General features: G+C 38.6%; 1 protein-coding gene across 3 annotated transcripts; it reads left to right on the top strand.

Annotated features, from left to right (window-relative positions):
* The first annotated feature begins 6,170 nt into the window (after positions 1-6,170).
* mapre2 (microtubule-associated protein, RP/EB family, member 2) lies at positions 6,171-26,955 on the top strand. 3 transcript variants are annotated; one of them, XM_061732466.1, is made up of 9 exons: positions 6,186-6,289; positions 8,722-8,752; positions 14,748-14,911; positions 18,811-18,938; positions 19,513-19,658; positions 19,756-19,972; positions 20,119-20,264; positions 25,256-25,414; positions 25,614-26,955. In XM_061732466.1, exons 3-9 carry the CDS (start codon positions 14,790-14,792, stop codon positions 25,710-25,712), a joined length of 1,017 nt encoding a protein of 338 aa, XP_061588450.1. In that variant the 5' UTR covers positions 6,186-6,289; positions 8,722-8,752; positions 14,748-14,789; the 3' UTR covers positions 25,713-26,955. The 3 variants fall into 3 exon arrangements, with proteins under 3 accessions (XP_061588451.1, XP_061588452.1, XP_061588450.1); XM_061732468.1 differs by lacking the exon at positions 14,748-14,911 and having other exon boundaries at positions 6,185-6,289; XM_061732467.1 differs by lacking the exons at positions 8,722-8,752; positions 14,748-14,911 and having other exon boundaries at positions 6,171-6,289.
* The last annotated feature ends 471 nt before the right edge of the window (positions 26,956-27,426 follow it).

A 27,426-nucleotide genomic window follows, 5' to 3' on the forward strand; every position in this document is an offset into this window, starting at 1 on the left:
TCAACAATACCAGCTCACACTGGGCGAAAGAGTAATATCAGAAATTGTCTGTTTGTCAGGTAACAATGCTTACCACTGTTTATTTTAAAGATATTTATTACAAAAAAACAAGCATGCAAAACCATACAAGTTTAAAACCTTTAAATCTCAGCTTCTAAATTAAATTAAAACATGAAAAAAACTTAAACCTTCCACTTTTTTAACTTTCTATTTTATTCACATCATGTGTAAAGGTGAAAACATGTAAGATATCAAGACTCATATCTTTGTTGTGAAGATGGTCCTTGCAACCATGTTTGGATGGGAAATTCTGGAGAAATTAAACGAGATAAAAAAGATAAACTGTATCCTACTTATAATTGTGGAAAATTGCATTATAATCACTTCTTTCCCCAATAATAAATCAGCATGTTGTCTTTGTAAACCTCACATTTTCTAGTCAAATCAATGTAATGTATTAGAATGTACTTTTTTATTTATTTGATTTATTTGATTTTTTTGTATTTCTGTCTGCTGAGTCTGCTGATTTTAGGCACAGCAGTAATATTGGATGGACTGTGGGAGAGAAATCTGTGGGAGTAGCCACTCGTAAGAGAAAAAGACGAGGGCTGGAGTCTTGTAACAACTGATCATTACAACTGCTTTACTTTTATTTATTTTCCACAAATAAGTGGGATAATGTTGTGTAATTACCCAGCAGGAGTGTCACGTGAAAATTGGCTTAATTAATTCATTATCTGGCTCCACCCACTTTTTATAGATATCTTTTCACAAATATCTGATTCCGCAGGAATATTCATACATTCATGGTTTGAACAGTTTCTGTGAAAGGTTCTCAAATGAACCATGGCGATGTTTGAGGGACCTTTTTTTGGCTATACTGAGCAAGCTTCACAAGCGTCCTTTGTAAGGTTCAGTTAACCCATTTGTAACACCAGTCATTGCATGAACATACAGTTGGCGAATCTTGCTCTTATCTGCATCAAATGTCAATAGAAATATGTCTCCCTCTAGTCTACAGTGTTATCTGCTACAAACTCTGGTCCTCCACAGTAAAAATAAAGTGCTCGGGCCCTAATAATAATAGATAAAATAACTAAGTAGTTGCATAGAAGAGAAAAAAAATCAACATATGTACTGTTATTGAACCAAGATGTGTTGGTATTTGAGGAGGTTGAATCAAAACCTGGACAAAAGGGTGAAATTTATTTTTTTATAGCAAAATTATTTTCTCTATTTGTGTTGCGCTTCAGTGTTACTACTCCTGTGAATGCAGTTTAATGATCAACAAATGTTCTACTTCAATACTACTACTGTCAAATGTAAAAATGGAGCTGAAATCTATAATTATTCAAGATTTGACTTAAAGGTATTGTGACATCATTTTTAACATGCTTTTAACACTATTAAAAGTCTTGGCCAACATCCCTCAAATGTGTCTAAAAGAGTGTAACAAGAAAAAATTTACTCTAGTACTCTTTTCCTGGCTTTTTATTACAGTGTTTTTTTGCCCCGTGAAAAACGCTTCCTTTTCCCCCTTTCCTGTCAATCATTGCCCCGCTCCTCCTCCAAACCTCCTCCAACCAACCGCTACACACTTCTGCCGGCGTCTCCACACACGCGCGCACACCGAATCACAAACACCGACACACAGCCCAGACAGGGCGACTACAGCCCGGGGATGAAGTCCAACCGGGACCAGAGGACCGGGACCGCAGCTCCCCGCCAGCAATACGCTCACAGCGGCGTCGGGGGAGCGACAGGCGAAGCATGCACGGAAAAGCAGCACGGCGAAGCAGACAGTCCACAGCACACAATCATAAAAATAAAGGCATGCAAGCAGCAGTGTCTCCTTATCTTAAGTCCAGTCAGTGGCCGCGGGTCTTCTTAGCAGTTCTCCTCCGGTGATTAGAACAGAAGAGGCTCTAAACCGCTCCGTGTTACTTAAGCCTGATTTATGGTCCGCGTTAAATCGACGCAGAGCTTACGCCGTAGGGTTCAGCGTACGGTGCGCGTCGCCGCGTAACCCTACGCCGTAGGCTCTGCGTCGGTGTAACGCGGAACCATAAATCATCCTTTATGGTGCGCTGGAGAGGAGAGGAGGCAGGGAGCTGGGTGGAGGGGGCGGTGATTTAGCGGGCCCTGACGTCACGGCCCGCCACCAAACCAGGTGCGCCGTTTTTGCACAGTTATGCGGAAAATCCCAGAAAGCACACAATACACTGAATGTTAAAAGTTCGTTGTTTTTTGGGTGTAATTGATGTCAAGACACCCAACAAAACACAAAACATCAAGAAAAATGTGTTTTTCATGTCACAATACCTTTAAAATTCATTCCGTCCTCCAGGTTAGCAGTGTCGTCTCCTCAGCCGCCTGTGACAGGTGTCATTCAGCCACAGCCTGTCAGCGCTGGAGAAACAGTCATCATCCCCGACAACTTGCTCAGCTCTTCAGGGGTCCGTCCTGTCATCCTCATTGGTAGGAGCTTTATTTCACTTCCTAAGCACGTTGCACAGAGAAACAAATATGAGTTAATATAAAAGTAAACTAGAATTTAGTTGTTTTAGTTGCTAATTTTGGTCCTGCGAGTTTCCTTTTTACTCAAGACAGCTTTTCTTTCTGGGCATGGCACTTTACCTTATTTCTATGGGAATGTTGGCGATATCGTGGTGAGCCCCCTGCTGATCAGCTGCTATAAAAGCAGCCAGCTGACTGAAAAAACCCTGGAGACACTGGGCCTCCACAGCAGCCAGATACTCAGCTTGGAGATACTGTAATGATCCTGCTCATTTTACTATTTAATGCGTGTTCAGATAAGCCAACACACCTTTTTGTGATCTAAATGAAATGTTTATTAAATTCTCAGGTTGGTGGGGTGTGTGACTAAAAAAAGTACGGTAACACTAAAAGATTGCTGACACAGCATCTACTTGATATTAAACTTTTTTCTGCTGGAGCCAATAGTTTTGAAGGCCATGTTGTGCTGTCCTGGGAGTCCTGCCATCTCCCCGTCCCAGCTGCCATGGCTGGCTCGGATGGAAGCAAGCGTCTCTGGGGGCAGCGTCCAAGTGGTAGTTACCCACAACTCTCTGGGGGAGGGTATTTCTGAGTCCCTGCGGTCTCTCAGTGAAGTTCCTCACCATCAGCAGTGCCTGCCAACCTACGTGGTCATTATATGTGCCTCAAAAATGAGTGGCAACGAGTTCTGCGTGCTCGTTTTGGGCAAGTCACAGTCTCCCAAATGTATTTAAGTGATGATTGATTCAACTTGGAAACATTGTTTTACTGAACAAACTCTTCATGCTTTGTACTATGAATCTGAAATGAATTTTGGAAGGAAATCAGCTACGAGTTCATCACAGGGAACGTATTTTAGTACAGAATTGTTGAAAAAGAGTTGTGTACAGAAATGATTTGCTCATTGTTTGGTGTAGTGAGAAAGAAATTTTTACAGAAAAAAAAAGATGATACTGAACACTTTTCCATGAAGAGCAGCACGATGGCTTGGTTGTTCTGCCTGCCTGTGCTTTTGTGGGTTTTCTCCTACTGTCCAAAAACATGTGTGGTATATTAGTCATTCTGAATTTTGTACAAGTGTGGTTGTTTGTCTACATATGGCACTACAATGGATCGGGGATCTGTGTAGGTTTTGGGTCTGCCCTCCAAAAAGAATTTGGATTTTAATTCTATTTTTTAAGTCCTTTTAAAGGTGAATTGAATTAAGTGAATACCTTGCTGCTCTGTTAAGCACTTTGTAACAACAGAAAACTGCTATATAATTAATATATTATATTATTATTTATTATCATATTGCCCAAAGAAAGCTTGGGATAGGCCCCAGCAGACCCCTGACCCTAAATTTGAATAATAGAGGATAATGGATATTCATGGTGGCAAAAAAAGAGCATTTGAGCCACATTCAAAGTGTTTTATGTTGAAAAAAAAACTTCAAAAGGAATGATGAATAATGTTATATAAGATAAAATTTGTTAAATGTTTTGTGGTACAACATAGAGATGAAAATGCAGTTGAAGTTTGCTGTGTATCAGCTTTGTGCACAACTCTTGCACTCACTCCTCTGACTCTGAGTCCCTGTTTGACTATGGTGACCGGTTGTTTCCAGGGGACAATTTTGACAAGCAGCTGGTGCAATACCAACGCAGACGGAAAGGACAGGTCATCCTGTCCTTTCAGGGTGATGGCACATACCACATCCACTCTCAGGAGGCTGGACGTCACCATCATCAGATACAGGTTAGACCGCTCCTGTGTGTAGCTGTCTAACTGATGTGTTTGGCTAATTTCTAAGTTGGCAAAGTATTTTTTTTCTTTTTTCATTTGGACAATTGCCAAATCAATCCCAAAGTCAAGATGGGAGACACCTCCAAGAGTGGTGGAGATGAAAGGGAAAAGATTCTGTGGGACTTCTAAACCCAGATTAATGCAATGGTGAAGGCTGACCAAGGACATTGTGGTGCTTAATACAATTTGAAAAGAAAACAGCTGTGATAAATGTAGTAATCCTGAGCCACAGCAACATAAAAAAGAAGGAACATGAGAAGCGGTCGATGTACCGGACCGTCGTAGTGAAGAGGGAGCTGAGTCGAAAGGCGAAGCTCTCGATTTACCGGTCAATCTACGCACCTACCCTCACCTATGGTCATGAACTTTGGGTAGTGACCGAAAGGACAAGATCGCGGATACAAGCGGCCGAGATGAGTTTCCTCCGCAGGGTGGCTGGACGCTCCCTTAGAGATAGGGTGAGGAGTTCGGTCGTCCGGGAGGAGCTCGGAGTCGAGCCGCTACTCCTCCACATTGAGAGGAGTCAGCTGAGGTGGCTTGGGCATCTGTACCGGATCCTCCTGGACGCCTCCCTAGGGAGGTGTTCCAGGCATGTCCCTCCTCCCTAGGGAGGTGTTCCAGGCATGTCCCTCCTCCCTAGGGAGGTGTTCCAGGCATGTCCCACCGGGAGGAGACCCCGGGGCAGACCCAGGACACGCTGGAGAGACTATGTCTCTCGGCTGGCCTGGGAACGCCTCGGACTCCCCTCAGAAGAGCTGGAGGAAGTGTCTGGGGTGAAGGAAGTCTGGGCATCTTTGCTGAGGCTGCTGCCCCCGCGACCCGGTAACGGATAAAGCGGCGGACGATGGATGGATGGATGGATGGAACATGAGAAGCTTGAAAAATACCAAGAGCTGAAGGAAGAGATGGAAAAGACCTAGAAGATGAAGGCAAGATTGGTGTCAATGGTAGTTAGGGCACTTGGAGCCGTGATCACCAACTTGGGATAGTGGCTAAGATTTAAGATCCCGGTCCAGAAGTGCCCGGTCACAGGAACAAGTATTAAGCCCAGGAAACTGGACCATATTACACCGGTCATGAAATCGCTACACTGGCTTCCAGTGAGTCAAAGGATAGAGTTTAAAATCTTACTGCTGGTCTACAAAGCACTGAATGGTCTTGGACCAAAATACATGCTTGATCTGTTAGTTCCTATGAAGCTCCCAGACCCCTGAGGTTCATCTGGATCTGGTTTGTTGTGGTTCCCAAGAACCAGAACCAAGCAAGGTGAGGCAGCGTTCAGTTATTCTGCTCCTCACCGGTGGAACAAACTTCCTGTAGACCTGAGGTCTGCTCCAACTGTCAGCTCCTTTAAATCAGGCCTAAAAACAATACTGTTTACTGAAGCGTACTCTATTAATACTCTATTAATACTCTATACTATTAATATAAAGTAAATAACAAATATAATTATAAGAAAAGAGGTAAAATAATAAAAAAGCAAAAGTTGTTAAAAAGTAGTACAGCAGATAAGTATTTAATTTGTATAATTTGATATTTTTCAAAATAAATACTGAAGCGTCCTCTTAAATTAAATACTTACTTACTGTACTTTACTGCCCTTACTTTTTAACAACGTGTGCTTTTATTATTATTCATTTTATTTGTTATTTACTGTTTAATTGTGTCTTGTCGCTTTTAATGTTGATGTAAGCACTTTGAATTACCTTGTGTTGAATTGTGCTGTACAAATAAACTATTAAGGCTGATTTATGGTTCCGCGTTACACCAACGCAGAGCGTTGGCAGCGTACGTTGCGCGTCGCCGCGTAACCTACGCCGTAGGCTCTGCGTCGGTAACGCGGTACCACACCGCATCTCTCTGGTTGACGCCCACCGGAAGTGCCACGGGTAGCTCCTGCTGCCACGATTTGAGCCAGTCCTTTCTGTGAATATTTATGGTACAAATGGAACCTCATACTTTGTAAGCTACGGAACGGAGTCAATTGGTAAGTCGCATTTGCTTTACTGGAGAATTTGAATCTGCTGCGGGTGTTGAAACACGAACCACGAATGCAGAAACCACAGCGTGGTGACGCTTCGTTGTAGGTTTATGTCAGTCAAGGCTGATTCATGGTTCCGCGTTACACCAACGCAGAGCCTACGCCGAAGGTTACGCGGCGGCGAGCCCCGTACGGTGCGCGTCGCCGCGTACTGTACGGCGTATGTTCTGCGTCGATTTAACGCAGAACCATAAATCAGGCTTCAGGCCATATGTCGGCTGTCACTATTATGACAGGGCGGTGGGGTAAAATTAGCTCTCTGTTCCACGGCTGATAGCCAAATAAAAAGGTACAATGTCATTTGCAAGTGGTCCATGTCGTGGTGGGAGACTTCACTCTCGAGTCTTCTATCTTTCTGTCGTGATTGGGGTTTCTAACACCACGTCGAGTTCATTCACGGCACCGCCTTTAGTCAGCTGCCCTTTTATACGGCTAATTTAAAAAAGAAAAAAACTAAACAAGAAGAAAAAAAAGGTCAATGGGCAGGACTGTGCTGTTTCATCACCAGCAATGAAAATGTTTGTCAGATCCCGCAGACACGCCCAGCGGGGACCAGCACCAGCACACGGGGGGAAACTGCTCTTGTCTTTGTTATCCTAATTGATCTCTCAGATGTTACATTGACACTTTTCTTTGCACACATGTACCTAAAGGCTTAAACTTTAAGTAAAGCTTTCGCTTTAAGTTAAAGCGAAAGCTTTACTCACTCCCAGTGGTGTCAATTCAGTCTAAGCTAAGGTATGGCAAGGTTACGAGTCACAGAACTTAACTAGAGTATCAATCAACACGTCCAGCAAATACTCATCACAGAATCTGCTATGGAGCTAATCTGTGTGGTCAAGAAAATTGAAACTTTTTCAAATGCAGTCTCGCTCACTGCAAAAACTCAAAATCTTACCAGGAATATTTGTCTTATTTCTAGTTAAAATGTCTCATTTTTAGTCAAAAAATCTCATTACACTTAAGAGTCATCACCAGAAAAATAACTTATTTGACCATTTTCACCTGTTTCAAGTACATTTTCACTAATAAGGACAAGAAATAAGGACAAGATTTATCTTATCATTACAAGCAAAAAAATCTTGTTCCACTGGCAGATTTTTCCACTTATTTTAAGTGAAAATCTACTTGAAACAGGTGAAAATGGTTGTTTTTGAGTCTTGTCTTAAATGTAATGAGATTTTTTTTTACTAAAAATTAGACATTTTAACTAGAAATAAGACAAATATTCTTGTTAAGATTTTGAGTTTTTGCAGTGTATAATAACTAGTGAAATCGATCATGTTCTGATTTGCATTTGTAGTTATTCTATATGTATTAAGTAATAAAATAATCAATACAAATTGACAGAGTAATTCCATAAATGTATTTAAAAAACAAACATTTATATTTTCCCTTGAAGCCAAGGTGTGGCGGCTGCCATACCTTGCCATACCCAATTGACGCCCCTGCTCACTCCACATAAATTCTCACTGTGGGCTTTTCCTCTTTGATCACTTTGAAAAGATTGTACACCTTGTATGTAAACTGCACCTGCACGATACAACCTGTGCAATCTGCAACTCTGGGAAACGGAGACGATGATTGTGATTTCAGTATGCAAGGTCGAGCTGCTGCCTCTCTCTCCCAATCTATCAACCTACATACATGCAGGGATTCATCGTGGACTCATCTACAGACCTAATGGTTGCAGTAAAGCATCAGCATCCCATCTAAATTGATGATGTGTGACATTACCAGCAAAGCAAAAACTAGTACCTTCAGGCTATTTTGCTTGTTGTAGCTTAGATAATTTACTGACATGATGGAATACAGGTAAAAATACATTAAAGTGAAGATTAATGTGAGTCTTTTTCATGCAGCTGATTGTAATGATAATCTTATTCTTATTTAATTTATTTCCAGGATTTACACAAGGTCATTTTGTCCTAACATGCTTGATTTGACCCCCTTATTTATTTTATTTTTTGTCTTGGTGTACCTTAGAATAAGCCCACATCTGAATAAGACATTTGCACAGCTGTAAAAATAGCAAAGCATAATTCGACATGTTTGTGCATATTGTTGATAGTCTACTGTTATCACAGAGGATTTTTGCATCAAATAGGCCTTCAATGATTGATTTGTTGCCATGAGGACTTTCCTGATTGTATTTCTTCCCTTACCTGAGTTACTATCAATAATAAAATTAATTTTAATACAGTGCTTTTCAGTGTGAAAGCTAGACAGTATAACAATGTTCATTAAGCTTTTATTAACCTTCCTCTTATTATTATTATTATTATTAAGAAGAAAGACAAGCTTTTTATATTGTGGTTGCAGTGCACCTGCAAATGATTATGTAGTCTTATCTAAATCTTTCCTTTTTTTGCCTAAAGCAACAAGGAGGAGAATCACTCTACAGTTGAAGTAAGCAGTAATGGGCTAAAATGACGCTTGTCACTGTGTCACTGTGTCATCGTTTGTCATCCATAGGTTTGACCATTTTTTTTTTTTTTAAAGGCCATGCATGCTGCACCTATGTGGCGACACTTCAGGCCCTTCAGATAGGAAAGTGTTAAGCTCATTCCAGTGACAACCTGCATAACTTTGCCTTCATGCTGATATATTATAAAGGGATGCAGTTGTTACCCCATCAGAAAGCAAAGACTTTCCTGTTCCTTCTGATTGTGAGCATTTACCACAATCTACTTTTGTTTTGTGTTGCCAAATACAAAGCAGGCTTCTGTGCTCCTGTTTTGTCTGGAGCTGTCACTTACCAGTCTGAAAGGGCCTTTAGCATTACTATATTGAATATGTAGCATGTTTCTTGTCCTCAGTGGAGGCATTTGTAGCAGCTTGATTAGATTAGTTCTTGTTTATGATTTGTGTTGGCTCTGCAGGAATTTGTGTAAAGATGAATTTTGACCCAGCAGAGAGAGGGGAATGCCCTGAATATTTTCCCCTTTGAGAATTATCCGTCAGGCTCACCGCTGTAATCTAATGATGAATATTACTCACTTTGTGTGCTGCCTTGATTTTATTTAGATTTTTCCTTGACTACCAAAAAAAGCACTACGAAGAGTGCACATAGCAGTGTGAGTGCATCTTCAACTCTGAGCCGGAGGTTCACACTGTGATGCATCCTCTGCTGACATGTGACTGGAAAAATGGTTAACGTGAGGAATAACATTTAAGCCTCAGTTAAAAATCTTGACTTCAAACCCCAAATTCTTAATCTAATAATAACATCTGGTCACATTCACTTGTCGATCATATTTTCATTGATCTTTAACAGATGAGATTTAAAAGGTGTGCTGAGACAGCTTTGAAGCTCTAGGTGAAAATGAGATCTCAACTATGGCCTGATGGGGGCACTAGAGTTTTAAGGATGTGCATGGACAACTGAACAAGAGTTGCTGGAGTATTAAACCTATTTAAACAAAATTAAAACGGCAGTGACAGGTTCAAGTATCATTTGCTGTTTGGACAAAAAAGTAAATGACAATTGAGTGTTTTAAAGTAATTATTCATGTGTTGAATTTCTTTTAATAATCCCTATTTGGAAAAAAAAAAATCAGTATTTTAGATGGTGGAATGATGTGCCGCTATTTTCCCATTTGGACCACCTTGATGTGGCGTGGGAAGATGCTGACAGGTGTAAAACTTACAGGCTAAAATGTTGACTGACAGCATATAAAATGCAGCTACTTTTTCACGAATAATTGAAAAACAATGGAGTCGTTTTCATGTTCATCAGTAATTCATCTATTGTCTTTATTCGAAATGAAACAATATTATGTTTATGGTGTTAAGTTGTGCATTTGATTTCATTACAGAGCATAGTATGTGTCACGTGGACATGATATACCCCCTGTCCCCCCTTCAGCAGTGTCAGTGTCCAGCTGATCAGGACCCACTGCCCTGCATATTTTAAATGTTTCCCTTCACCAACACATTTAATCAGTCGGCTAAAATTAATCAGTCATTGATAATGATCCATTTATTTGAATGGAATAAAAAAAAACATCTAAAAGATGCAGGGCCCGTGGTTTCTGAAAAACGCATGTAAAGGAAGTTGCCTTACACTTTTGCAAATTTTGTGCCCGTCCAAACTGTCACATCCATATCCCTCAAAACATGGAGCCTCACTAAAGTGTGTCTTATTGTTATCCACATACTCACTGCAGAGGAGGGGACGAGTTGTAAAGGAACAATTTGAGTCAACAGCGGCCTGGACACTCCAGTAGGATGTAATAGTGTGATTATGGTGTACACATATTATCTTCATTACATGGCTAAGATATCAATACTCAAAGTAGGTTGCTTCAGTTCCTAATTCTAAATATGACCTCATACAGTTTAGTGTAATTGGAAAAAAACATTGTTTGCATGGCAGGCTCTTATTTATCAGGTTAATACTATTGTGCATGAAATTATACTTGATGACGGCAAAGAAAATTGCCAATTGAAAAAAATCAAGGCAGTAACAGACAGATAAAGATAAACAGATATGACAGAATGGTAGAACTGCTGTGCCATTTTATATTTAAGTCACATGAGCATTGGCTATTGAACAATTCAATATGCTTCTTACATAAAATTCCTGCATAAAAACATGAAAGTGTTGTTGTACTTTGGGCAATGTGGTCCATGGCTGCTGTAGAGCTGTACTGTTTTAAACCAGTTTCCCATCATGCCTGCTGTGTGATATACTGGTCCACATACAGATCCCTTGCTTTTTTTGATTACTAACCATATAAGGTTGGATGTGCAGAAGTATAGTGGCGGGTTATTTGGCCACATTGGCAGTGTCCTGCCTTGACAAATTCTGATTTTAATTTAGGTAAAATTGATATGGACCTAAAAAATGAGCTTCACGCTTCCTTTTAGAATGATGATATACATCTTTAGTTATTTTAAAAGACTTCCTCTGTCCCATTTACAGTAGTTGTTGCTCAGCACTGACTAAAGCAACACAAAACAAAAGCAATGTTAGGTAAATCAGATGTGACAACACAGAAGGCAGCATAGCAACCGCAAGATTAAGTTCTTCAAATTTTGAATGCATTGTATTTGCATTGTGTATGTACCGCTTGAAGATTCATGCACCATGTGATGAGTTCCATTACCCCCCTCAAAAAAATAAAAAAAATAAAATAACATTGGAGTTGGCTAAATAGGAGTTTTTAGTTTTTTTTTTCTTTTTAATATAAAATTCAGTGTATGAAAGGTAATATTTGTCATTTTTTGTACTCCATGTTATTCACATGTCTCACAATATAAATTTAAAGTGGTAGAATATTTGGCTGTATATTTAAAAAATACAAATTGAAGTTTCATGGTGAATGGGGCCTTCCAATATAGACTTGCTGTGTTCATTTGAGCAATTTCCAGTTTGGATCATTAATCACAGCTCTGTGTGACCCTCTTGATTATAATATAATATAATAGAACAGTTTATTCAAGTATTATGTACAAATTTTGGCCACTTCATTTGTGTTTTTATTATTATTATTATTATTATTAGTAGTAGTAGTAGTATTAAGTGGGGTTTATCCCAAGGAAGAAGATTTGGCTTAAACCTTGAAGTAAATATGGTATACAAGCTCTCAAATAAATGAGACCGGTCAGCCATGGTGTGAAAAATCAAAATCCATGAAAAAAACAAATAAGACTTTGCCAAAAATGTATATAAATCCATACTTGTTCTTGAGCATTATTCTTTAGATGGATCAAACCAAAGTCAACCAGAATGGTGGCAAGAAAGAACGTATTACAAAGACTCACAAGGCCTCATGATGTCAATCGTACATCTGTAAAACATCTGGAGACAGTGTGATGGCATAGGGAGCCATGACTTTCAACAGCACTTAGTCTCTAGTGTCTGATGACGTGGCAGAAGCAGTTGTAGATGCTCTGAACTGCATTGGGACATATTGTCTGCTCAGCTTTAGATTGATTAAACGAAGATTATTGGACTATCCTTCACAGGACAGAGTAACTTACTGTATATCATTCTGGGAAAGCAACAAAGAAGTTCTGCATCAGAACGCATCAGAAGAGGAAATGTGCAGACAGCTTCCAGATTTCAAGAAGTCAACTATGCAAATGACTTGACACTATGGAAAGTGTACGTTTGAATCTTTGGTAAAGTTAATATGACGAGGGACATTTTGGCCTTAAAGGAACCAGGAAAATTAGGTTCTGCATAAAAGAGCTGTAAATCCTCAACATTTCCTCCAGCTGAGATGTTAATACCTTTTTAAATGTTTTTTCCATGCTTGTTTTAGAATTAAATCCTGATTAATTTATTTTATAGATTTGTAAGATGAGACAAAATGTATTAGGGGGAGGGGGAAAAAGGTTGTTGTCGTCCAGGTATTTCCCATTGGAATCCATCCCCTTGATTGCAATACTCTGTTATAATTATAAGATAAACTATTGGTTACTTTTTGTTAATTGGTTGTTTGTTAAATGTATGAAAGGCAATGAAATGGTCACGAGTTTCCATTAAGTCCTCAATCAGTAGTAAAGTTTGTCAATTTGTCTGACAGCTGTCATCTGATAGGGTTATTTTTGTCTAATAATTATTGATTGCAGTTGAAAAACCTCTGTCAGTGATGTTATCCTCATTTTATAATGAACATATTTGAATGATCTTATTTGGATTATATTAGATTAGAAAGAACCTTGTTAATCTCTTGGGGAGGTTCCTTCATGAAAATTAGGGTATTTTTGCTTGATTCACAGTGTGGTTAGTAATCAAAACAGTTCCATTACATCCTGTGTGGTCATGCTTGTCATTAGCGCCACTGCCATGTGTTTTTATTGGACAGATCCATTTTTAGCAGCAAAAAGCTGTGATTATCTCCTAAGAGTTTGTAGTTAAAACTGGGTGGGCTGCGTTTTCCTTCTAATGTCATTTTATATATATTTTTTATGATTGGGTCTCTCTGCATTTAATTATCTTTCTGTCAATAACATACCTGTCAAGTCTCCCGTTTTGGCCGGGAAAATACCGTTTTTTTTACCCCTCTTTACTGCCGTCCTCCCGTATCAGTATTTTCCCGTAAATTTCCCGTTTTATAATATAATCATTTTTAAACTGCAAAGTGAATTGTCACTAGCCTCGCGAGAACTGTCACCTGCTGTAGCCTCGGTGGTAGCTCTCGCGAGGTTAGAGGTGACAACAGGTGCAAACTCGGAACAACATAATCAGAGATGGATGGATGTAACAAGAGAAGACATTTCTGCCCAAAAAGCAAAGACTTTGTTTAAATATCTGTAAAAATGGGAATCCAAATTTACTTCCCTAAAGAGGAGCAGGGTGGGGCAGAGTGCCACATGAGTTAAAATGACAAATTAAAAGAAAATCTAAATGTTTCACTTGGAATCTTTTTATTTCGAGCATACATAAAAAAAAACAATTACACAAAAAAAGAATATAAATAAACAGTCATTAAACAAAATCAAAGGGAAATAAACCTTCATGCCTGAAAAGGAGTAGGAGGAAGTAAAAAAAAAACTTGAGGTCCTACCCCTTGTTTCTATTTCAATTTTGCTTGAAAATAAAAATAAGAAAAAAATATAACAGCAAGCTTTACTACTTTATCAAAAAAGAATTATACCTGTTATTACCTTATGAAAATAGTACAGCACTTCATTGCAATATTATGCCTCAGCATTATAAATATAGATATACTTGAGCATTATAAATATTATACCTGAGCTTTATAAATGATATACCAGAGCAATTATAAATAATATACATATATATACACATACACATCTTATCATAAACAGTATAATCATTATTATATAAACCATTTTATATACACATTATGCTGAATCAATGTGTATATTAACTGAAAATATTTAAAATAAATAAGTGTGCTTTAATTCCCTTTTGTGTTTTCATTTAGGCTCTATTATAGGAATTACATATATAGGAATGTCCACAGCAGTTCAGTGTCAACAAATGTAGAACTATCAGATTCTGAGCACATAATTGTAGTTTTTAAGTGGCTGACAGGTACTTATTTTAGATGTCTTGTCTTAAAATGTAAGATATACTGGACCTCAGTTGGGCTGGTGGGACGGCCGGCAGTGGAAAATTCCCCTTATTTTTTTAAAATCCAAAACTTGACAGGTATGGTCAATAAACCATAAGCACTGATCTGACCGTGCTGATGCTTATCTAGAATTGAAGAGATGATTTAAAACTGGTGCACTGACATTACATGGTCCACCATGAGGAACAGGCAGCCAGCCCCGTGAGTCACGTGGTGCAGCCGGGTGCAGCGACGTCATCAGGGCAGAGATTTGTGAGGAATAAGCAGACTGGAGCGAGGATCCCTGGAGGAGGTGCAGCACTGTTTTTTCAGCATTTTGCATCGTTCCTGCTGTCTTTTTTTTCGGACAGAGGGGGAGAACAGAGTATCTGTTCGATATTTTAAAGACCCAAATGCCCGGTCCCACCCAAGCCCTTTCCCCAAATGGAGAGAATAATAACGACATCGTCCAGGACAACGGATCCAACATCATTCCTTACAGGAAAAACACAGTGCGAGGAGAGCGCGCCTACAGGTAAACCAGTGCAACGCCGTTATTTAATGTGCTACGGGGGAAAAAATAAATAAAAATCACAAAGATACTCACTGCTGCAAACGGATACCTGTTTTCCGAGCTCCTCCTCATCCTCGGCGGTGTGTGTTTTTTGCAGCTCTCCATGTCATGTCATGCTAGCTCACTGAGCCCCTACTGTGGCGTAAATCGCTCTCAACTTGGCTTCACATGACCTCATTCCGCTGCCTACAAACCCAAACCGCCTCTCAAAGCTGTGTAATCTTAACTGTCTTTTTGTTGCACGGCCTTTTTTTTTTAATTTTAATTTAATTTTATTGATTGGTTTGTGCATTTGTCCGGGGAGGGGGAGTGGATTGTCATCTGACAGAAATGCACAACAGTGCAGCCGCTGCTGCAGCAGAACATTCCCGTCGTGACATGACGCTCTGCGGCCGGAGAGCCGTCCACTCCGCCGCGATTAAAGCGTGTTTGGTGACGTTTTAATGCTCTGGTCTGATTCCTCCCGTTTGAATCAGGGGAATGAGCCCATCCCTGGAGCTGCCGGGCTAACAAAGCATGCTAACAGCAGCAGATACATCCGCTTTGTTGACATGAGATGGGCTGGCCCAGTTTCCTTCCTTCCCTCCCAGACGGTCGGGATCTGCTCCTGCATTGCCTTTACACCCCAAAATCGGAATACTCACTTATTATTATTTTTTTCTCCAATTTTTATTGAATTTTCTTAGATACAGCCCCCCACCCACCCACCCACCACCAGTCCAATCACAAGTACACACTAACTGTGTCCTCATCCAGTCAGAGTATAATTCAGTTTTGTCCATAATGAAATTGTGACTTGTTGAGCATTGTTCATCCTTCATCCGAAGCCAATGAGTTATGGAGATGTCATAAGGAGGCTTCCAACGTTGGACTATGATCTTTTTGGCTGCTGTCAGTCCTGCCAGCCAAATTTTTATTTTTTTTTACTTTTTATTTAAACATTTTAAACATTTTACAGAACATATCCTGACATATGACTTCACATCAAACAGAATAAGTGACTACAGAGCAGAGCAGAAATGAATCTGCCAAAAGCAAGGTAAATTAAAGAACCACATAATTGTAATATTAAAAATACTAACGGTAACAACGATAAGTAGAAGAGCAAATATCTATGAATAGTGGCTGAGCAGGATTTTATAAAGAGGAACTCCCAAAAGTTCTCCCTCACATCATCCCGTCCATCAAACCCTCAGGTATCTTGAAATGCAAGTCCATCTCCGCAGGAAAGTGTCCATTGTGAGCTGTAGACTAGCTGTCATTCGCTCCATCGTGTATACATCTTTCAGTCTCTGGGTCCATTGAGCTATAGTTGGTGGTTTTACTTCTCTCCAGTTCACTGTAATAATTTATTTCGCCACCAATAAAAGAATCCTCAATATATATTGTTTGTCTACATTATACACGTCTTTGGGTATGACTCCCAACAAGAACAACATTGGTTCTAGTGTAACATCTATCGCCAGAATAGTATCGATTTCCTTTTTAATATTATCCCAGAATCCTTGTAATACTGGACAGTCCCAGAAAATATGTGTGGTGTCTCCAATCTTTCCACATTTTCGCCAACATAGTTCTGCATTGGAGTTTTTCACATATGAAGAAATGATAAGGGGAGTATTAAAAAATCTAATTGCCAAATTTTGCGTGATTTTCCTGTTAAGACATAGTTCGATGTCTGATTGCGTTACATATCAGTTTACACTTTAAAAGCCCCATATTGTACATTTCTGCCTATACTGTTCATTTCTGTTTATACATTTTATCTGTCATCTGTCATCCTACGTCACTTTTTGTAAAGATTCATATCCGGCACTTTTTAATCCTCATATTGTACATTTCTGTTTATCCCTGTTATACATTTTACTTTATTCTATCTCTCAGTTTATCTCCATATATATTTGTTTGCTTTTATATTTTTATTTTTATTCTCACTGTATTGCACCAATCACCACAACAAATTCCTTGTGTGTGTTGACAAACTTGGCAATAAACCCCCTTTCTGATTCTGATATGCTCTATGACAATTTATTATTATTATTATTATTATTATTATTATTATTATTATTATGCCTCATACCCTGTTGGTGGCTACTGGATGATAATGATAATTAAGCATAGTTTAATGTCATATTGTTTGCAGAGGGATGTGTTGGTGCAGCTGTCCTGCTGCTGTCTGACTTGATTTGCCTGCAAACTAAAGTTGAAAAACGGCATGCTTTATTCATGTGCACCATGGAGAATTCTGATCATTATTTTACATATGAATGTACAGAATTATATGATGTTTGAAGAAATTATGATTGAGCATTTTCTACTTTGCAATTAAAAATGAGACACGCACATACTTGCAGTTAATCTAGAATAGGGGTCTTCAACCCTGGTCCTCGGGACCCCCTGTCCTGCCTGTTTTTAGACTCTACAATGCTTCACTGCACCATGATACAAGTGACTGTGTCATTAACAGAATTGTGCAGACCTTGATGACAAGCAGATGACGACCGTTAATTAGAATCAGGTGTAATGATGCAAGGAAATATCTAAAATATGCAGGACAGGGGGTCCCGAGGACCAGGGTTGATGACCCCTGATCTAGAAGGACATTGTTATGCTTAACAAGCAAAAACAAATGTGCAACAAATTGAAGGAAAACCAGTGGAGTCATGGTTTGGGACCACTTGCCCTTTACAGAGGGGGATGCAAAGTTGTTATTTATCGGCTGTATGATGCCCTGGCCATTGGGCACCTGAGAAAGATTTAAGATTGGTATGGTTGGTAGACTGCATTGTCCACCATTTATCTTCTAAATGCGATTAAAAATGACTATCTTTTGGAATAAGGGCATTCCATCCATCCAGCAATGGTCCAGAAACACCTAGGATCAATGATTAAAAATCACTGAGTCTTTTTTCTGATAGTGTGGTGCCACAACATCTTACTAAGACATCGTAGATTATTTCTTTTTTGCTTTAGTCACCCATCTCAGAATCAGCTCTCCCAAAATACTCATTAGACTCATTTGGAATAAAACCCCCTTCCTAGTTTGTGAGGTTCTGCGTTAGGGGAATTGGAATCCTTGATCGAGTGCTATGCGCACATTTTTGCTACTGCCTAACCTCTAGCTTGAGTATCAAAGTTTGAGTTTCTTGATGTATTTTTAGTGCATTGCATGCGTTTGGTATGTAGACTCAGAAATGGAGGAGGTATTCTGGGCCCCAGAGCCACTGTTTTTGCAACCAAATAAGAAAAGAGCATTAGCAGATGCCAAGACACAATTTCAGAACCCTGCAGGCCCTGCCACAACAAAGATATTATCTTGATATATTGGATATTATCTTGATACATATTTTTTTCCTCAAAGATAAAAGTGAATCCCTTCACTGTTGTTTGATCCACGTACTGACAAAAAATGTATTTTAGGTATGCAGATTTTTAGCAGGAATCGCATCAACAGTACAGTGTTCGCAAAAATGCATGTGAAAATATTCAAATCTGCTTTAACATTGGATTTCTGCTGATGACAGATATGTCAACACTGCACTACAAGGTTTATTGAGTGATTTAATATGAATTCACTTCTATTGGAAATGTTAAATATGAAAGAACGAGTAATGATATAAATTCTCATACAGACTTATAGCATGTCCTCTGACATTCATCAAAGTAAATACCTAATATGACTGTATCTGGAATTGATGTATAGTAGGTTAACCTGTGGTTTGATCCAGTTTAACTTCTTCAGTTTATGGTTATTTTTATTCTAAAATCTTAATTCCTTTTAAGGGGAAGATCTGTTTGGTGAAACCAATTGGAAATGTGACTGTGACTGTTTCGTCATTGTTTCTATGTTTCTGTTACAGTTGGGGGATGGCGGTCAACGTATATTCTACCTCAATCACCCAGGAGACTATGAGCAGGCATGACATTACTGCCTGGGTCAATGATATTCTCTGCCTAAACTATACAAAAGTGGAGCAGCTTTCATCAGGTGAGAACAGATGGATCCTTATACCGGTACATCCTTATATATCACAGTGGCTGGTTGTGATGGGATGCCGGTTTTGGAGATTACATGTCCCTCCAAAGCATGGTGGTGAAATAATTTAATGTGTAAGCTGACCGTTAAAGCAACCTGTAGAAGCACGTGAACTTCCCCTGGCACTTGTCTATAAATAAACTCATAGGCTGCCGTGTCCTCCTGCTGTGACCAAGTAATCCAATTTCAAATCTCACTGCCTACATGAACACACATTCAATGCACAGTCCCTCATTTCTGAAGGAGCAGGCTAATTATTTGATTACTCCTTTGTTAAGCTGCCATGAGATTTGCCTTAAATTGAGTTGGCATCCATTTTAAAGTTGATCGATATGTAAGAAGGCTTCAGTTAAAATTAGCTGCAGAAATGTTTGTTCTCCCCTTCAAAGCAAACTTGATGATCAATGTCGACATGGGTGTAGCTCCCTGCCTTAATTCATAACCAAAATCAGACAATAGCTGCTCTTGCTTACTTATGTTTCAGGAATTTACTGCATGTGTTTGACTCACACTATTACTTTTTCAGGAGCGGCCTATTGTCAGTTCATGGATCTGCTCTTTCCTGGTTGCATCAGTCTCAAGAAGGTTAAGTTTCAAGCTAAACTGGAGCATGAGTACATTCACAATTTCAAACTGTTGCAGGCATCCTTTAAAAGGATGAACGTGGACAAGGTGGGCCTCCTTAATGTATCTTATTATCAGAACTGATGCTCACTAGTTGTGGTTTATATTAAAAAAAATATATTTTTTTTTCCTCCTTTTTATTCAGATTATTCCTGTGGAAAAACTGGTTAAAGGCAGATTTCAAGACAATCTTGATTTCATCCAGTGGTTTAAGAAATTCTTTGATGCTAATTATGATGGTAAAGATTATGACCCGGTTGCAGCCAGACAGGGTCAGGATGCCATTCCTCCACCTGACCCCGGTGAGCAAATCTTCAATCTTCCAAAGAAGTCTCACCATGCAGCCAGCTCCCCCACTGCAGGTAAAACTCACTTAAAGTGCATCTTTTGATGTTTCAATGTCTAATCTGCATGGCTTTTTATTTCGGCATCAATTCTGTGTGATTAAAAGATCAACCTTTTGTCAGGCTTACAGTCAGTGTTATAAGAAACCTTTCATGGGCTGCAGGTGCATCACGGTCAAGCTCTACTACACCCAAGTCTTCAACACCAACATCCAGACCCTCGTCTGCCAAAAAGATACCTGCATCTGGATCAACTCCCGCCAAGGGAGAGAAAGAACTGGAAGCACAAGTCGTACATCTTACTGAGCAGGTATGCTTAAGAAAAGCGAGCACCGTCCAAGATTGTCCAAGATTGTCTGTTATCAACACTGAACTGGACTGATTGTCTCTGAGAGGGCATGGTCATCCTACTCTTGTTTTATTCATTTTATTAATCAATTTTAATTTCTGATTTGGTTGGAGGCATCAAATCAATTCAGTTCACAATACTTGTGTACCCCCAAATTCACAACAGTCATATCAGGGCTGTTAACACACACCACACACAGTTAACTACGGTGCAATTAATGCAATCCATTTCAGTCCAGTTGTATTCTATTACCTAGTTATTCAGGCTTAATCCAATTCATTCCAGTTGAGTGCAAAATTCTTATAATGCAAATTCATAAAAGCAGTCTAGCTAAGGAACACAACAAACTGCGTCAAATGTTCACTTTGGTGTAAATTCTCCCATCCTGAACCTTATGTGAGACAACAAAGTCTCACATAAGGTTTTTGGTTCAAATCCTGGCTTTGGCCTGTCTGTGTGGGTTTTTTTCTGGTTACTCTGGTTTCTTCCCACAGCGCAAAAACGCTCACTAGTGCTTGGTGATTTTTTTTGTTTTTTATTTTTTTTTTGGGGGGGGCTCTAGTGGCCCTTTATTGAAGTTGCAGACAGGAAGGGGGTAGAGAGAGAGAGAATGGGGATAACATGCAGCAAAGGTGCACAGGCCGGGATTGAAACCTGCAATCTGCAGGAGGACTGTAACCTCAGTATATGAGCCGCTTGCTTAACACACTGCCCCACTGAGCTGCCCTGGTGATTTTCTTTTTTTTAAATTGACCACAGGAGTGACTGAGCGTATTATGTTATTAACGTGTGTGTGGCAACCTGTCTAATGTGTACTCTGCCTTTTGCCAGAAGACAGCTATTATCTGTAATGTGGTTGTAAAATATATAGAAAGTACAACCTTAGAACAAATGCATGTTTATTGTTATTTATTGCTCTAATGGCCCACACTACATGCTGAAAAAAGTGGTCCAGATGAATACGGTATTGGCTTAGGTGACAGGACTGATGGTGTTATCTTAAAAGGATCACATTATTGTCAGTAATGTTAAATCAGGAAATGAGCATTTGCAGATGAAGCTCTTGTTAAGAGCATTACAACAGATTAAAACTATAAATTAAATGGTAACTGTGTCTAAACAAAACAAGGGAAAGATAAAGACTAGAGCAAAGACGAGAAAAGCTAAGCATCCCTGATTAAAGCTATCACCCTTGAATTCAAATGTCTAAATCCAAAGGCGACAAGGCAGTTGCCAAACAACTGAAATCTGTTTCAACAGTTTGAAATTACATGAAAAAGATTCACAGTTTCTGATAAGATGCTACTATCTGAAGTTTGATGCATATAGCAGAGAGAAGTCTACACAAGACCTAAAGAGATGAGGGTTTACCTGCAGCATTGTGGAGGTTCGATCCGACTGTGGGGCTGCTTTGCTGCCTCTGCTACTCAAGCCATTTGACGATCAAGTGAACGCTGAAATGAGACATGGCAAGACATTTAAGAAAGAAACGTATTAGTTCTTTAGGTGCCCGATGTTGGTGCTTCACAAATGATACATGTGTGTTGACATTGCTTGGTTTCAGTCTTAAAGAAACAAAATAAAGTGTGGGATAGTCTCCGTTGGGTTGTTGTTGGTTTATTTGCTTTATTATGCTGCAAAAAATGACAAGTCGCAGTGAACAAAGGTCAGCCTTGTGGTGAAGTAAGACCTCGTGTTTTAAGTTAATGCTGATTGTCTTTGCTTTGGACTTTGCTTCTTTTTTTTTTGTTGCCATTTTTGGTGCTCTGTACTCTGATGAAATCTGTTGTTGACCTTCTGCTGGCTCAAAATAGTTTTCAATCAAAATACGTGGGACATCATCTTGGAGAGACAGGTGTTGGCTTCTTTTTTTTTTTTTTAAGTCTGCTTGCAACCCCATCTGTGTTGTTTCAATACCCATAATCCTTCACCCTGCGTGGGATGAGATTGATGCAAAGGGGATAGTTCTGTGTAACAATCAGAGGTGGACAGAGTACTCGACCCCAGTATTTGAGTAAGAGTACAAATACTACTGGTCAAAATTTACTCCGTTACAAGTAAAAGTAGCTCAGTCAAAATATTACTCGAGTAAGAGTAGAAAAGTACTTGCTTTTAAAGGTACTTAAGTATCCAAAAGTAAATGCTTTTAAATTTACTTTAAGTAAAAGTAAGAGTAAGAGTAAATTTCTTATTTTGCACATCAGTAAATTACTATATTCTTTCTAAATTAATTTAAGGATCTTTTAACTCTTGTTTCTGAGAATTAACTCTTTGAAACCAGCTGCACTGATGTGCTGCTTTTAGAACCACAATGTTATATAAAACCTGCAGAAACACCAAAAACAAATCAAATGAATGGGATCATAACAGGACAGCAGATGATGCAGAGTTTATTAACAATCATGAACTGAAACCAAATGAATCTGCACCATCCAACTAAGTCTGGATCCCCCTCAAAGACCACTGCTTTACAAAAAACTACATCTCTGCTTTCAATAACTCAATGTTGAAGTCACTTAACTTTACAGGAAGGACATGTACCAGTACAATATAGCAATATAGAGCATAACAAACTGTCTCCCCATGTCTGTCTGGTCTGTCTCCCAATGTCTGTCTGAGAGCGTGCACTGTGATAGGTCTCCTCCTTTGACAAAAACAGCTTGTGTCCAATAGGATTTTAGGGAAGAAGAAAAAAGAGCAGACCTGAAAGTAACGAGTACTTTTCAGCCTTCCTAGAAAATTTACTCGAGTAAAAATATTTGTCTTGGAAATGTATTCAAGTAAGAGTAATAAGTACCAAAGAAATCTAATACTCAAGTAAAGTACAAATCCTCTGGATATGTACTTAAGTACAGTACTCAAGTAAATTTACTCTGTTACTGTCCACCACTGGTAACAATAAACCCTTAACAAGTGATGGCAAACCAGATTTCAGGTGAAATTCTTCAATATGTGTGTCAGATCCTTCTGAAAAACCAAATGGCACAAAAGAATATATTAAAGGTTTTAAGTGAGATGTGTGTTATGACTCACTGCTGGGCAGTTTAAAAACACTTCATATTTTTCTTTTTAACAGTGCAAAACTTCGGTTTTTACCAAAATGAATACAGAAGTTTCTAAACGAAAACAGGACAGCTTGAAAGGTTGTCTTTCCTTTTTTTTCCAAAAGTATTGCAATTAAATATTAATGAGGTGGATGCCAGTAATGGGTCTGGGGTACATTAGTGTGTGTACTCTTGTTTTCCGTTTATATTGTCCAAAAGCCTTGAAGACTACCGTACATTGAATATTAGGTGTTTACATAACTGGTTTGTTTGGCTTAATTAGGATTTTTCCATCGCTGTGCTTGTAATGCAGTGGTGTAAATGATTCTTTACGGCAAGGTAAACTGCTTTCATACAGCACTTTAAGGTGGAAATGTTCTTCTGGAGCAGGAGAACATTTTCGTTGTTTATATTCCATCTTGGGAGGTTGTAACGGAGATGAAACAAATACAAATGTAATGACGAGCCACCCTTACGCCATGGTTAATTATATTTTAAAATTCCATTAAACAGTTAATTAGCACATACATCAATAGATTTAATTTATTGCAAAATATAGACAAAATAATCTTTTTTTTTTTTTTTTTAAATATGTACCTATTTAACGATCTGAGTAAAGGGCCAGCAGTTGTCAGGTAATTGTGGCTTGGTCTTCTGGGCAGACAGAGGGACAGGAAGTGCTGTTGAACATTCTTTTACGTTTGTTAGATTGATTGATTGAAAGTTTTAGAGTGGAGAATATAACTTTTACCGGAATTTACTCGCCTCTGCCTCTCTCTGTCTCTAGAAGGTGAATATGGACAAAAATGTTCCTTGGGGGTTTGTGCTCTCTTTATTTATTTGTTCCAGAAATGAAAAGGGAATGGCTCCAGTTGGGGTGTGGGGTAAACGTATTTATAATTTGGGTTGATTGTCGTAATTATCTCAATAATGTTTCAAAACATGTTATTTTGCTGGTTACGTGTAAATATAGATATAACATTTTTGTTGTCTGTTGGTGTTTTGACCCCACTTGGGGTATGATGAATTTATAACTCACGGGAATATAAATAATGAGTTGGAATTATTTCGGTGTTGTTGTTGGTTGTGGTTACGGTGTTACTGGAAGTATGAATGAATACTTAAAAAGCAACCACCAAGTCCATTTTCCTTTTTTTGTTGTCACTACAGCGTTGGCTTAACAAAGTCGGCTTTTTTGATTTGATATGACATAACCGTTGTGTGACGAGTTGTCTTGTCTTTTGTATTTTCTTTTTAAATAGCATTTAAAAAAATGTAATCCAAAGATCAAACCCCCCTCAAATCAACTCTTGTAGCTCTTATTATTAGTTCTGTATAAAAGAAAAAGGCTATGTAGAAATGGTTATCCTGTCAAACCCACCTTTTATATAATACAAAAATAATAATACAAAAACAAGTCATAAAGTTAAAATATAAAAAAATAGTGGCATTAAAAATCCAACAGCAGACAGATACTTTTCTTTTCAAGGCTAGTTGCATTGCTGGATAGACTTAAACATACACATGTTTCTTAGTATGGACATAATGTAGTTGTTCCACTCTGAGATGCAGCATGCCTGACTGGCTGCATTGAACTGGTACAGTACACACAAGACTCATGCCAAGTACAAAACAAAAATAAAGCCAGCTTGTGTTTGCTTATGCAGTGGGACCACTAGCCAAAACACACTGCCAACCAGCAGCCGGATATTTTTGGAGCTGCAACAGACAAATGAGGATTGTTTCATATCAGGTTAACGTGATGAATAGACTGAGCTGCAACCCACAAACCAATAAATTAAACACGCTGTTAGTCCAGCATTTTTACTTTTACTTTCTGACTGCGACCACAGTTCCAACTGCCTTCTGAGTCCGTTGCTTCAAAGAGGTTTCTGTTCTCTTCTTCAGGTGAACACATTGAAGTTGGCACTGGAAGGAGTGGAGAAGGAGCGGGACTACTACTTCAGCAAGCTGCGAGAAGTTGAGCTGCTGTGCCAGGAACAGGGTGAAGAAAATGCTCCATTTGTCGACCGGCTAATGGAGGTGCTTTACGCCTCAGATGAACAGGTCAGTCCATGTCCCCACATTGATCTGAGAGACCTCTGACACAGATTGTTCTTGGAATAATCTTTGCTGGGGGACGGATATAGCTGAAATCACTGTGTGGACAAAAGAGATAAGAATTTAGTCCTTGTGGGTAGTCACATGTGTTTACCTGTAAACTATTCTGAGTTTAACCTGGGGTTTAATGTTTTGTTTTTTTAAGGAGCGAGCAGAGTTGGCTGAGGGTGATGAAAAGGAAGTGGACCAGGATGCCCATGAAGAGGGACCAGATGATCAGCAAGAGGAACAGGATGAATACTGACTGCCATCATCCCTCACCGCAGTTACACCCCCTGTTTTTAATATGTGAGAACTGTTAAAGAACTTTTTGTTTTCTCATGTTTTATTTTTTCATTTTGTCTGTTCTCTTCAAATCTGAGCACATGAAGCAACCTCCTGAATAGAAGTACCATCACAGGTTTTTATTTTTTGTATCCCTCTGCTCACTGTTCTATGTTTAGTGACTTTAGGTGAACTGCTGTGGCAGGTTTGTGGTGACGACCTCCACTAGCAGACGAGCTCAGACCATCACAGACGTTTCCAAGGACTGGGTGACATGTCGATTCAAATCCTACAGTAGATACACAAAAAAATGCTGAAGATTAGACAGGTAGACGCATACCTGTTGGTGCAAATGTTAACCTCCAAGCTTTTGTCTTTTCCCCCTTTATTTTATTGTTTAGTTTTTTTTACAGATCAATATTAACCACAAGAATGCAATAAGCAAAGCCCTGGAAGGGCTCATAGTAGCTCTTATTTAACCTTCCATACGTTGCACTGACATTAACTCTGTATTGGACAATCTGTCCATAGATCTTCACCATATTTATTATTATTATTATTATTAAGCCTTAGGAATAGTGCAAAAATCTGCATTGTGTCCTCTTTAAGGGCAACAAATGGTCAATTTGAATTGTGAATGAAATGTAGGTAAATGCCAATTTTTGACTGTTTGAAAAGCTGTCTTCACAATATTTCAGATAATCGGTGTGTTAAACAATGTTTTATTTGCACCATACCACTTGTTTTAATGATAGAGGTTTAGTTACCATAAAACACAATAAGGAAATAAATATAATTGTGAATTAGTCCTATGATGAAGCAACATTTTATGTATTCAACCTCAGCTGGAACTTGTACTTTGTTCAGATTTGTCTTTTTAGTTTTTCTCTTTTAAACCACAAGTCTTAGAGAAATGAGTCTGTTCACTGAGCAGTTTGCCTCGCTATATTCCAGTTAGTACATTGTATATCCATTCTTAATATTGCATTTACTAATATTGAACTGGGCAGTGCACCACAATGCTTACGTTACAAACTATTGTGTAAATGAAAAAGGAATGTAAAGATGTACTGTCAATAATTAATGAATGGTAAATGTTTTTTGTTTTTTTTCATGTCCCACTCATTATGCATTCCCCCAAAAAATGTGTTTGCATGTTTGCATTTTATTTGTGAATAACTTGACCTGCTTTTTACATATTTAATAAAAAAACAGACATGTTATGTGTGCTTTTGTATGTTATTATGTATGATATTTGAAAATGTCAAGGTTCAGATGGATTTGCTGTAATAAAATTACATTTTGAGGCCATTGGAGGTTTGTCTTGTAACTCCAAACTGACAGTGACAAAAGCTTTGGTCATAACTGCAATAAGTAAATTATTTGCTTTAATGACCAATGTAAGTATCATTTATGCATGTTGGGGTTTTTTTTCCTTCAGTGATGCAAAAAGGTACTAATCACAGAATAGTTTTACTATTGTGCTTTGGTTTTATTAGCATGGCAATTGTAGTTTTTATAAGCTTTTTATTAATTGGACTAATTATATTTTATATAATTTATGTTTAATATATATTTTCTTGGGATTAGGCTGATGTTGGAAGTTCTCCATTTTTATCTGAAGTAAACAAAAGTGTTAAAATAAAATGTTGAACCTTATGGGACAATCAGCAAAATGCTTAGCATTTGACTCA

The sequence above is a fragment of the Cololabis saira genome, chromosome 10, assembly GCF_033807715.1.
Source record: "Cololabis saira isolate AMF1-May2022 chromosome 10, fColSai1.1, whole genome shotgun sequence".
Taxonomy (NCBI): domain Eukaryota; kingdom Metazoa; phylum Chordata; class Actinopteri; order Beloniformes; family Belonidae; genus Cololabis; species Cololabis saira.